Here is a 12120-nt window from a genome sequence, read left to right on the forward strand (position 1 = left end):
CCATTTGATGCCTCTGTTCCTTATAAATAAAGAACAGCTCATTGTAGCCTATGATCAGGAACCTATCTGCTTTCAAAATGAAAGCTGTTTTGGTCAGACTTAGCAATTAATTCCCTCCTTCCACTTATAGCTTTCCTCCATGAAAAAGATCCCTCTGTAACTCTGGTGTAGGTATTTGATATCTGGCTGTAAGTTGAGAAATGCCTGAATGTTTCTGTCCATGCAGTCATTTCAGTCCGTGATATTGTATGTAAAAGATACTAATTGTCCAGGTGTTCAGAAACACCCATAGGGCTTAATATTCTCACGATTAGTTTGAAGGTTGGTGATATATAAGGCAAACTACATATTTTTCTGCCTGCTCTCTCTCTCTCTCTGTACATCCCTCTTTATCTTTTGCGATACCAGTTTGGAGACTTAGAGTTACATAAGACATAAACCCATTTGCCAATAAGAATTGGTGTGTATATTTGCTCATCTACTCCCTCCTTTTGTCCTCGAGCTGCTGTTTTAGACTTTTTATAGGACGCAGGCATGTAGAGGAGAAACTGTCAGTGCTAGGCTGAATTCTGTTGTTACCAAGATTTCTAGCAAAGTATTCCGCAGTCAGGTTGATTACAGATAGCGCGAATCTATTTTTCCTAGGCTAGTTTCTCTTTGCTGCGGGGCTTATAACTGCCTGTCATCCAGCTATTGCTCTCCACCTTCCTGTTTGCATAAAAACCAAGGCAACTTCTGCAAATCACTGCATGGAGACGATGATCCTACCAACTCCCTTTTGGAAGCCGTGAAGATCAGACCTTGGACCATGTATAATATGATGCTTCTGATCCAAAAGAGGAAGGACATTGGGAGTCAGCTCCTAAGTAAGCTCCAGAATTTTTGCTGGTAATTTTCCTTCGGGAGGCAACTTTCCTTGATACTTTTTTTTAATAGACATATGAATAAACACTATATTTTGCAGCATTGTACACTTTTTTCCTTTTCTAGAAATTCTAAACCTTTGACATTCGTAGAGATATTGAGTACATTTTTTCTGTTTGTCTACTTTGCAGAAGGATTTTCTGTGCTCGTTCACTCAGCATTGCTGATGCGTCAGTCTTTTCTTCCTCATCTCTTTCAGGGGCTGGAGAGGCAGAGGGAGACAGAGGAGCTGGTGCTGCAGAGCTGTCGTCTGATTGGCTGGATGGTCGTAGCTGGGCTATAAAAGAGACCCCTACAGGCTTGGGAGAAAGACGCTCAGAGAATTCTGACAGTATCTTTGCCGGAGAAGAGGCAAAGTACGCTCAAAGCCGAAGCCACAGCTCCTCCTGCCGCATTTCTTTCCTGCTTGCGAATCCCAAGCTGTTAAATAAGATGTGCAAAGGGCTTGCAGGTCTGCCGGCTTCTTGCTTGAGAAGGTAAGGTTGCTTTCAGCCATTAATCATGCTAAACTTTCGGATAGACTTTCTCAGTTATTTACATGTTGTACTTACTAACCTAGTTCTGTGCAGTTAGAAACGGTGTGGTCGGGAGAGCAATGACTTCCTAACTTTCTTCCTCCAAGACTAGCTAGATATTGTGACTTAAGACATGTGCTCCCCAAATTTCAGTCCTTATGTGTTGTTTTATGACCTCAATTTTGAGAACCGTTCTGTTCTTTAAGCCAGGTCTAAGCAAGCTAGTTTTAATTAAGAAGTGAGATAAGGTTTGAGGCTATGTATAGTGGTCTGTAATATCTCCATCTGTGATTCCTACTGTTATTTGAGCATCCCTGGAGTACATAGAAGCCTGGCTCTGGGCTTTCTGATTGTATGCTACATCTTGTTTGAGGGAAAGTACCCTACAATGAGGTTTGGCTACATCATCGGAAAGGCATTATGCTTTCTGTGTGGTGCTGCAGTATCTTTCACTCTCTATGTTCTTACAAGCAAATGTTACAATGAGATATGAGTTTCAAAGCCAGATCTTCCTCATCTCTCCGCTCCATCTCTAGTTCTTAAAGTATCTTAGATGAGTGTGGTTGGGAAGTACTGATTATTACAAATCAGTTAACAGTCAGAAGATCTCACCTTAAAGACATTGTTTTGTTAGTATACTCTCTTAATGTTTTTAAAAGGCCTTACAGGCATACAGCTATTCATTTGTTTTTGCTTTTTCAAAAAAAGGCATAAACAAATGCATTCAGAGAATGATTGTATATTAGCCAGTTGAAAATAAAACACAAAATGAGTGCATGTTACATTACTTAATCTTGCAGATAAAGATAAAAAGTCAATCTAGAGGTATACTTCCTGCTTTCTTATCGCCCTGCAAATAGAAATTACCACAACTTTTATTTTGGGAATAATTTCAGAAAACATAAGATTTTATGTACTATTAAAACATTTACTGTTCAAATATTGTGTCATTCATGAGTGTGGAAGTATCAATGACTTCTTTAAAATGAAGCAGGAGGGTCTGGCGGAGAGAATGAAATAAGTGCCTCTGACCTTCGTGATTAACTTTCTGAATTGAGTGGGGCAAATTACTTCAAGCTTCAGTTAACTTACATATAAAATGAACCATTCAAAAATACAAGAGTGTCAGGAGAAGTTACACTCTGGTAAATATTTTGCAAGGCAGATAAAAGTACTAGAGCTCTGCCCTTGAAGAGTTAAGCAGCTAATCTCAGGAGGTAAACCCTATGTTAGCAGGGTGAGCTGCTCTTCCCTTTCCTCACCAGTAAACTCCAAATCGTCTAGTCCAACATCTTTACCACCAGTGCCCGAGGCTCCAGAGGAGCCATCTCCTACCCAAGGTCATGTAGATGGTGGGTGAGTTAGGGCCAAATCTAGATTTCCTGGCTCCAGTAACTTCTGAAGTCATTTTGGTTTTTATTTTTATGGTTTTATTGTAAGAATACTTGCTAAGCACACTTAGACCCTGCGTTGATCAATAGCTCTCAGATCTCAGGTGGATCCAGCACATGGAAATATGAATTCATTTCTATTTGGACTTCATGATACACTTATATTATCACCTTGGAATTACCCTAACATTCAGGATTATATCTTATTATCATCAAAAGGGATATTATAACCCCTGACCAGTCATCAGTCAGGGAAGCAGAGGAGGGAAAGCAATCTTGGGAGGAAGAGAAAATACTGTTTAAGAGGCAGTCAGCGAACATAATGGAATTCAGACTTTCTGGGAAAACCTACATACGTAAGCCACTAATGTATTAGTAGCCGTCCTGAATGTCTTTATATCTCTGTGGCTTTGTTTTTCTTGCTCCAAATAGGAACATTTATTCATTTTTTAAAGAATGGTATTTCTCTTTTAAAATTATTTCTTGGCTTTTATAATAAAAGAGATGCAAGCAAGAGGATAGTTAAGAAAAAGTTAGAGAGTTGAGTTTAAGGCTTATTAAAGGACCCCGTAGTCAGGAGCCCTATTGTGCCCTGGCTACCTATTAAACGACCGCAATAAACTAGAAGCTCGGTGATGGCTCTAGCCCGCTTCTCCTTATAGTTTTTAAGCCTCAAATGCCCTTTATAGTGTATCTGTCCTTTAACGTAGCTATTAAATAGGAAAGCAGCAGCAGCAGCAGGTACTGTCTACAAAGAAGCCCCAAGGAGCTCAGGTTTCAGCTTGGGCATTTGCTTTCACCGTCCGTGTTCCATCTCCCTCTGCTGGAGCTGCGCACCTCAGTGTATTCTCCCTGCACACCTCACAGCAGGAACTGCTTGGCCCACCAAGTACATGGCTGGAACGGAATAGACTTTTACTTCCCTGAGGTGCTTCTGCAGTTCCCTCTCTGCCAGCAGGGAGACAGATGGAAATGGCAATCACCTGCCAGAAGGTGGCGTGCAGCAAGGACGTGCATCTTTCGCAGCTGCCTTCTGATTCCTAAAAATTACTCAGAGATCACTCATGTTTTCAGTGTGATTCTATTGAAGATACCAAAGATATTCTGTTGGTCAAAATGACGGGCATACAAAGGCTTCTGAGATTTCTGAGGTAAACTGAAGGGTCAGAATTCAAGCTGTGGATGAAGGAACTGGTGTTGTGACTCTGCCTCAAGGTTTTGTAGCAAGTCATAGGCAACCAGAAGAGGAATCTTGTTTTCCTGAGAGTTCATGCCACCTCCAACCCCATTCCCTAAATAAATGCCTCTGAGCCATAGACTAGTAATGGACTCCTGAAGCTCTACCATTAGGTATCTTTTAAAGAAAGCTGGTTATCATTATTGATTCTTTTTTTCTCTTCTGTGCAGTGCAAAAGATATGAAACATCGGCTAGGTTTCCTGCTGCAGAAATCTGATTCCTGTGAACATAATTCTTCTCACTGCAAGAAGGACAAAGTGGTTATTTGCCAGAGGTAAGAGAAAAGGACTTGGTGAAGATCTACCGAGCATTAACTATCTGACGATAGATGTGTTGTGCTCCTACTTAAGCCGGATTTGAACCAAGAGAGCCTCCCTTTTCATGGAGATTATAACTACATTTGAAATTTCTATACATTTAGTGAAAAACTGCCCTCATCAACAATATATTTTGTCATAATGATGGAAAATAAAATCTCTGCTTTTTATTCAGGATCTTGGATTTCTTGCCCCAATTTTGTATCATGGCATTCCAATTATTTTCTGTTTCTCTCTAATTTTTCTAGGGTGAGCCAAGAGGAAGTCAAGAAATGGGCTGAATCACTGGAAAACCTGATTAGTCATGAATGTAAGTTTGACAGCAACCTAGATAAGACAAGTTATATTGTGCTGAACTAATAGTAACTGCAGCAAGGCCTGGCTTCTTTCTGATGTTCAGACTCAGGAGACCCTTATGGTCTTATATTCAGTCTGTTTAAAATTGTAATATGCCCTAGAGCTTTGTGATATACAATGAAAAGTTTATACAGGAACCATGTGCGAAACCATCTCTCTCATCAGAAGGAAAAAGGGAAGAGAGAAAAAATGATAAACATTGATATTTTCTTGCAAAATCAATGTCTGTTTCTCTTTCGAATAGCTGCATAGGCATTTCAGAAACAAAATAGTTTCTTGAAAGAGGCTTCAAACTTGAATATGAATCATTAGGTAGATCTGGAATCCACTAGACATCAAACACAGATTAGGGTTACCTGACTCCAAGTGACTTGAAAAAAGCGGGTGAAATAAGGGATTACTTGAATCCATGCTTTATTTCCCCAAGTGCCTCAGCTTTATGTGAAATCTCATATCCAAGAGGCCAGCCGGTGTGATGACAACTGTGGTCCTTTCTTCTGTATCACAGGTGGGCTGGCAGCTTTCAAAGCTTTCTTGAAGTCTGAATATAGTGAGGAGAATATTGACTTCTGGATCAGCTGTGAAGAGTACAAGAAAATCAAATCACCATCTAAACTAAGTCCCAAGGCCAAAAAGATCTATAATGAATTCATCTCAGTCCAGGCAACCAAAGAGGTAGGTTTTTTACGGATACATGAAAAATCGTACCTATTTATGGGGTGTGTGTGATATTTTGATACATGCATACAATGTGTAATGATCAAATCAGGGCAATTGGTATATAGATATCTCAAATATTATTTATTTGTGTAGAGAACATTCCAAATCTCCTATTCTAGCTATTTGAAATATACAGTAAACTATTGATAACTATCAGCACCCTACTATGCAATCAAACACTAGAACCTATTCCCTGTATCCAGCTTTCTATCTATTCCTTCTACTCATTAGCCAACCAACTGAAAAGTTAAGGTTTTATGGCAGAGAACTTTCTGGATCTTAGTGAAGGTTCCTAGAATAGTGGAGCTGACTATCATAATCTTGACAACCCCAAATAAATCAGTTTTTTAAAAAATCTCTTTTGTCCATGTGACTTATATAACCTCCCTTCATGAATTTTTCTGATGAATCTCCCCAATTTGTTAGAACAGAAGATCTTGCCCTGCCTACTCTGAAACAGAACGAATCTTTTATACTCTGTCACATGTGCCAGGGACGAGCCTGATGTCACTTTTGTTTTTCACTTCTGAAATATGGAGGGTGCACAGTTACTTACAAGTCGCTACAAAGCATGCAGCCTCCCATCGGGAAATAGGTCTAATGGAGCCTTGGCCTTTGCCCCTCAGGTGAACCTGGATTCTTGCACCAGGGAAGAGACAAGCCGGAACATGTTGGAGCCTACAATAACCTGCTTCGATGAGGCCCAGAAGAAAATTTTCAACCTGATGGAGAAGGATTCCTACCGCCGCTTCCTCAAGTCGCGATTCTATCTTGATTTGGTCAACCCTTCCAACTGTGGGGCAGAGAAGCAGAAAGGAGCCAAGAGTTCTGCAGACTGTGCTTCCCTGGTCCCCCAGTGTGCCTGATTCTCACCTGGAGGCAGAGGGATGAAATGCCAAGACTCAATGCTCTGGAACACCTGAGGCCAAATATTGATCTGTATTAAGCTCCAGTGCTTTATCCACATTGTAGCCTAATATTCATGCTGCCTGCCATGTGTGAGTCACTTCCACGCATAAACTAGATATAGCTTTTGGTGTTTGAGTGTTCATCAGGGTGGGACCCCATCCCAGTCCAATTTCCCTAAGTTTCTTTGAGAGTTCTATGGGAGCAAATATCTAAATCACGGCCTGGTAGGTCTGGATTTTCAAAGATAGTTGGCAGTTTCCTCCTCCCAACAGTTTTACCTTGGGTTAGTTGGTTAGTGCATGTCACATGACAGCCATATGCACATGTATTCTGTTGGCCAGCACATTCTGCAGACTAGACGCTTAGATGAAGTCGATCTATGATATGTGCTTGCGTGTATGTCTATATATATAGATATATGATATATGTACACATACACATATATACATTATTTCTGTATATAGATGTCTGTGTATACATATATATGTATGAGTGTATGTATATACACACACAAACTTCTGCAAGAATGATGGGAAAGATCCTAGGTGCTCATAACTAGAGTATGTGTATGTACTTACATGCATGTTTTGATCTCTGTTCTTTCATACTACCTTTGAACAGGGCAAAATGAACTAACTGCCATGTAGGCTAAGGAAGAAATGCTAACCTTTGGAAAGTTCGTTTTGTAAAATTCCATGGATCTTGCTGGAGAAGCATCCAAGGAGCTTCATGCTTGATTTAACCACTGACAGCCTCCACTTCAAGCGCTATTCTAAAGAGCAAATACCTTAGCTCCTTTGAGCTGGTTTTCACGGATGGCACTTTTGAGCTCCGAAGCTGCCAGGGCATGCTTATTAGCAGCTGGGTTGTTACGGAGTCGGGGGACAGGATGTTGAGCCGAATGAAGAAATGCAGTTAAGGCCTTGCCAGCAACACCTACCATAAGAAGTTAAAGGTTACTGTTTTGATCCTCTATCCTTTTTTCCTCTCCTGATCAAGGTGCTCTTCTCATTTTTTCCTGAGAACCTTAGCCATCAGATGAGGCTTCTTAGTTTATTGTGGTTGGTTGTTGTTTCTTTATAATGGCTCTGGGCTATATGCCTATATTTATAAACCAGCAGCAGGGGAAAGATTATATTTTGTAAGAGGGAAACAAGTTTTCACAATTTGAAAAGCCCACCTAAGTTTTCTCTTTCAAGGTAGAATCTTGTTAATTTCATTCCAAACATCAGGGCTGACAGAGACTGACGCATTTCTTTTTAGGCTCTGAGACTAAATGAGAGGAAAAGGAAAGAAAAAAAATGATTGTCTAACCAATTGTTAGAACCACTGTTTGAAACTTTTCAAGGCACATTGAAATACTTGAAAACTTCTCATTTATGTTATTTATGATGTTATTTTGTACAAGCTTTTATTATTATATTGTTTTATAAATGGAGGTGCAGGATATCACCTGAATTATTAATGAATGCCCAGGAAGTAATTTTCTTCTCATTCTTCTGAAAATACTGCCTTTGAAAGTGCACACACATGCATCCACATACACTGCATTCGTTGCTCCAGTATAAATTACATGCATGAGTACCTTTGTGGCTTTTAAGTCAATGTAATGGGCTGCAAAATGAAGACACAGAGTGTGTGCATACAAATCTCACTGTATTAAAGATGTAGATTTTCTAATTGTACCCTTCTTGTCTCTCTGGCAATCTTGCCCTTAATATCCCTGCAGTTCCTCATCAGTGTCATTTTCTGTTATACACAGTTCCACAATTTTGTCTCTAGTTGACTTCAAATGTGTAACTTTATTGGTCTTGCCCTATTTTAATTGTCATGACTTTCAGATTGTATCTGAACTCACAGACTGCTGTCTTACCAATAGGTCTGGAAGGTCATTCTGAATGAGAAGTAAATTATTTTGTGTAATACATTTTTGAGTGTGTTTTTCAGTTGTATTTCCCTGCTGTTTCATCACTATTTCCTATGGTGAGCTTGCCTGCTCATGCTCTCTGGACAGATTACTACTTCCTTTTGCATGCATGTTTCTATAATGTGCTTTATAGGCCTCAAAGCTGATGCTTCCAGTGAAACACATGCATCTTAATAATAAGGGTAAATAAATGCTCCATATGAAACGATTTGCTTGGAAACACATTAATGATCCACAGAGACATGTTATGAGAAACATCAGGGTGTAGGGCGACTTTAGAAAAAGACTCAAACTGAGTTTTTAATCCCTCCTATGCCAGTGAACTCGGAAAGAAAGCACAAACTGAATATTGTTTATTCCTTAGTTCATGCCACTGCTCTGCCTGACTTTACTCATAGAACCAAGGCAATCTTAGCTTCAGAGACTGCTAAACAGATTAAGTGATTTGCTTGCAGATTCTCAATCGACTTTCAAGTGATAGAGTTCACCTTCCAGAACTGTTGTTTTACTTCCTATTACCTGCCTGTTTGAGAGATGATAGAGCAGTGGGAAATTGAGAGGGCTGAAAGGAGCTATAGATTCTTACCCAAACTTCAAAATCCTTCCCTTTCTCTTAATAATTTTCTTTCCTGGAACAGAGGTCACAGAACGTTCACATCCTCAGTGATAGGCGGTGTGCTGCATTTATTATGTCATGAGACTCCCATTTCATCATCTTTCTTTCCCATTGTAAGAGTGGTACAAGATGTTAAGCACAGATGCTCTTCAACACTTTTGAGTAATAGATCCCTGTTTTTGAGACCGAGTCTCACTCTGTTGCCCAAGCTGGAGTGCAGTTGTGTGATCTCAGCTCACTGCAGTCACCACCTCCCAGGTTCAAGCAATTCTCTCCTCAGCCTCCTGAGTAGCTGGGACTACAGGCCCAGCTAATGTTTTGTATTTTTTTAGTAGAGACAGGGTTTCACTGTGTTGCCCAGGCTGGTCTTGAAATCCTGAGTTCAGGCAATTCACCTGCCTCGGCCTCCCAAAGTGATGGGATTACAGGCGTGAGCCACTGCGCCCAGCCGAATAATAGATCCTTTTAAGGATCTGGTAAAAACTACGGACCTGACCATCTTTTAAGAAAAATACATAGAGGAATCTAAATTTTTCATACACATTTAGAGGGAACTCTCAGAATCTCCCCTCAAAACAGACAAAACTATCATTCTTCTCTTACACTATAGATGTGTCAGACTCTCACTGAGACAGTATAGTTGCTGTACACTGTATTTGATAATATCTATCAAGAATTGCGGGGTAGGCCAGGCACAGTGGCTCAACCCTGTAATCCCAGGACTTTGGGAGGTAGAGGCAAGCAGATCACGAGGTCAAGAGATCGAGACCATCCTGGCCAACATGGTGAAACCCCGTCTCTACTAAAAATACAAAAAAAATTAGCTGGGCGTGGTGGCGTGCGCCTGTAGTCCCAGCTACTTGGGAGGCTGAGGCAGGAGAATCACTTGAACCCAGGAGGCAGAAGTTGCAGTGAGCTGAGATTGTGCTACTGCACTCCAGCCTGGCTACAGAGTGAGACCCTGCCCCAAAAAAAAAAAAAAGAATTGCAGGGTAATTCAAAGTCACTGCTATTAGCAGCAAGTGTGAGCAGTGTTGTTTTCCCCAATCTACCTCCCTCATTCTTTCTCTGTTAAAGAAACAAAAAAATATATAGGCTGACCCTTTTTCTGAAGATATGTATAACAAGGACCAGCTTTTGAAAAACATTTATTATTGTTTGTTCTGTGACTGGCCCTTATATAAATAACACACTTAATTCTCACAACAACCTTAAGATATAGATGCCAATCGTGAGCATTTCCCCTGAAATTTTTATAGATGGGGAAACTGAGGCACAGATAAATCACTGGCTGTGTGTACCTCAGGCTGTGTTCTGGCACTCCATGTTAATAATGCTTAGATTTTTTAAGGTGGAATGTGACTATAGAAGGATGAAAGAGGAAAGGGGAAGGAAAAGAAATAAAAAAGAAGTACCTTGAAGGTGAAATCAACTACTTCTCAGCCCATGCCAAACATGTGGACAAAAAGTGAAGCATCAGAGAAAAGCCAGTCAGATAAAGTGGCTCATGTAATGTGCCTGACTCAAAAACACATCATAAAACTAAACTGCACCATTCATTTATATCAGAGGCTGAATTCAAAACATGAATCCACTTAGGTCATTAAACCACAAGATGAACAACTAAATTATCTGATGTTTTAATATGCATTGCTTTGCTTATCGAGATGTCGCATGGAAATATGACATGAGGAAGGAAAATATTGTTTACTTCTATTTGTGATATAAGAAAATAATCACATGAGATGATTTAGAATCCATTTAGAATTAGAATCTAGTTTTTTTTAATTTTGCTGCCCGGCTAGCTCAGGTAGAGCATGAGACTCTTAAAATTTTGCATTCAAAGAGATTACTGGGAGATCTGAGATCAGGAATTATTCTATTTCTAAGGCACCCAAATGGAGGCAAACAATGCCTAGAGAGAGAACTTGATTTCCAAAGGAGTCTCAAATTTAACACTAGGGCTAGGTGCAGTGGTTCATGCCTATAATCCCAGCACTTTGGGAAGCTGAGGCAGGCAGATCACTTGAGGTCAGGAGTTCGAGACCAGCCTGGCCAACATGGTGAAACCCTGTCTCTACTAAAAATACAAAAATTAGCCAGGTGGCAGTGGGGTGCACCTGTAATCCCAGTGACTTGGGTGGCCAAGGCAGGAGAATCACTTGAGCCAGGAGGTGGAGGTTGCAGCGAGCTGAGATTACACCACTGCACTGCAGCCTGGGTGACAGAGTGAGACTCCCTCTCAAAAAAAAAAAAAAAGAAAGAAAGAAAGAAATAGTAGTATCTTACATTATGCCCTGCCTATGCTGAGTGCTTTACAGCTTTATACTACCTTATTAAATCCTTATAACAAAACTCTGGAGCAGATGGTATTAATATAATTTCAGAGTAGATGGGGAAATTTTGATATAGGAAATTTTAAAAAATTTGCCCAAGATCATATACAAAAGAAGTGGTAGAGCCTAGGTCAAACCCAGAAATTCGCCTCCAAAGCCCACACACTTGAGTACCCTAGTCAAAGAAGCCAGAAAAAAAGGGAAAAATAGCAGGAACAAAACCAAGCAAAGGAAGATTAACAGGAAGAAATGGAAATGGAGGGAAGAGATAAACAGATAAAAAGACTGGAGAAAAGAAGGGAAGGAAAGAAGGAAAAGACGGGAAAGAAAATGCGGAAGGAAGGGCCATAAAAGAGAAGAAGAAAAGAACTGAAGATACATGAGGTGGGGAAGGACAAATGCTAAATACGCACAGGTCCTCGTGCCATAGTCGGCTGTGCCTACTCTGCAGCACCTGCTTCTACCGGCTGGTCTCCATGTCCTACTGAGCTGGGGCAGGTGAGAAGTTTCCAGAGGACTAGCAAAAAGTAAGTTTTGGAAGCACGAAATAGACACCAAGATTAGATTTCTCTGTAAGAATCACTTTTCTCTATCCTTTTCTCACTCTAAGTTTGCTAGATATTGAACCAGCCACAGAGTGGCTCTTCCGTTGTTGCTGTTTTTTAATACCTGAAGAAAAAAGGATAAAAGAATACCCCAACTCTCCTTGATTCTATTTTGGCACTGTTTGAGGAGGCATTGTACAGGGAATCTGAGTTAGTCAGCCATTCCAGGATTCACACTCAGATGACATCCCAGCTGGAAACAGGCACTTGGCACATGGTCCTGGTCACGTTGTTGCTGTTCCTCTTCTCGGAGGGAAGACAATGG

The 12120-nt window shown here is 40.4% G+C and overlaps 1 protein-coding gene across 1 annotated transcript; it reads left to right on the forward strand.

Moving 5' to 3' along the window:
* The first annotated feature begins 521 nt into the window (after positions 1–521).
* On the forward strand, positions 522–8506 carry RGS4 (regulator of G protein signaling 4). Its single transcript, XM_012468887.3, has 6 exons — positions 522–866; positions 1124–1400; positions 4238–4342; positions 4634–4695; positions 5251–5417; positions 6089–8506. The coding sequence occupies exons 1-6, from the start codon at positions 809–811 to the stop codon at positions 6326–6328; spliced, it is 909 nt and encodes a 302-aa protein (XP_012324310.1). The 5' UTR covers positions 522–808; the 3' UTR covers positions 6329–8506.
* Positions 8507–12120: the final 3614 nt, after the last annotated feature.

Source organism: Aotus nancymaae, unplaced genomic scaffold, assembly GCF_030222135.1.
Source record: "Aotus nancymaae isolate 86718 unplaced genomic scaffold, 86718_ANA_hifiasm-v0.15.2.pri h1tg000108l, whole genome shotgun sequence".
Classification (NCBI taxonomy): Eukaryota; Metazoa; Chordata; class Mammalia; order Primates; family Aotidae; genus Aotus; species Aotus nancymaae.

Bases quoted from the DNA above. Each gene is read 5' to 3' on its own strand.
- RGS4 (XM_012468887.3), top strand. From the start codon at position 809: ATGTATAATATGATGCTTCTGATCCAAAAGAGGAAGGACATTGGGAGT. The intron at 1,401-4,237 runs GTAAGGTTGCTT...TCTTCTGTGCAG, and splicing joins CCGGCTTCTTGCTTGAGAAG to TGCAAAAGATATGAAACATC. The intron at 5,418-6,088 runs GTAGGTTTTTTA...TTTGCCCCTCAG, and splicing joins CAGTCCAGGCAACCAAAGAG to GTGAACCTGGATTCTTGCAC.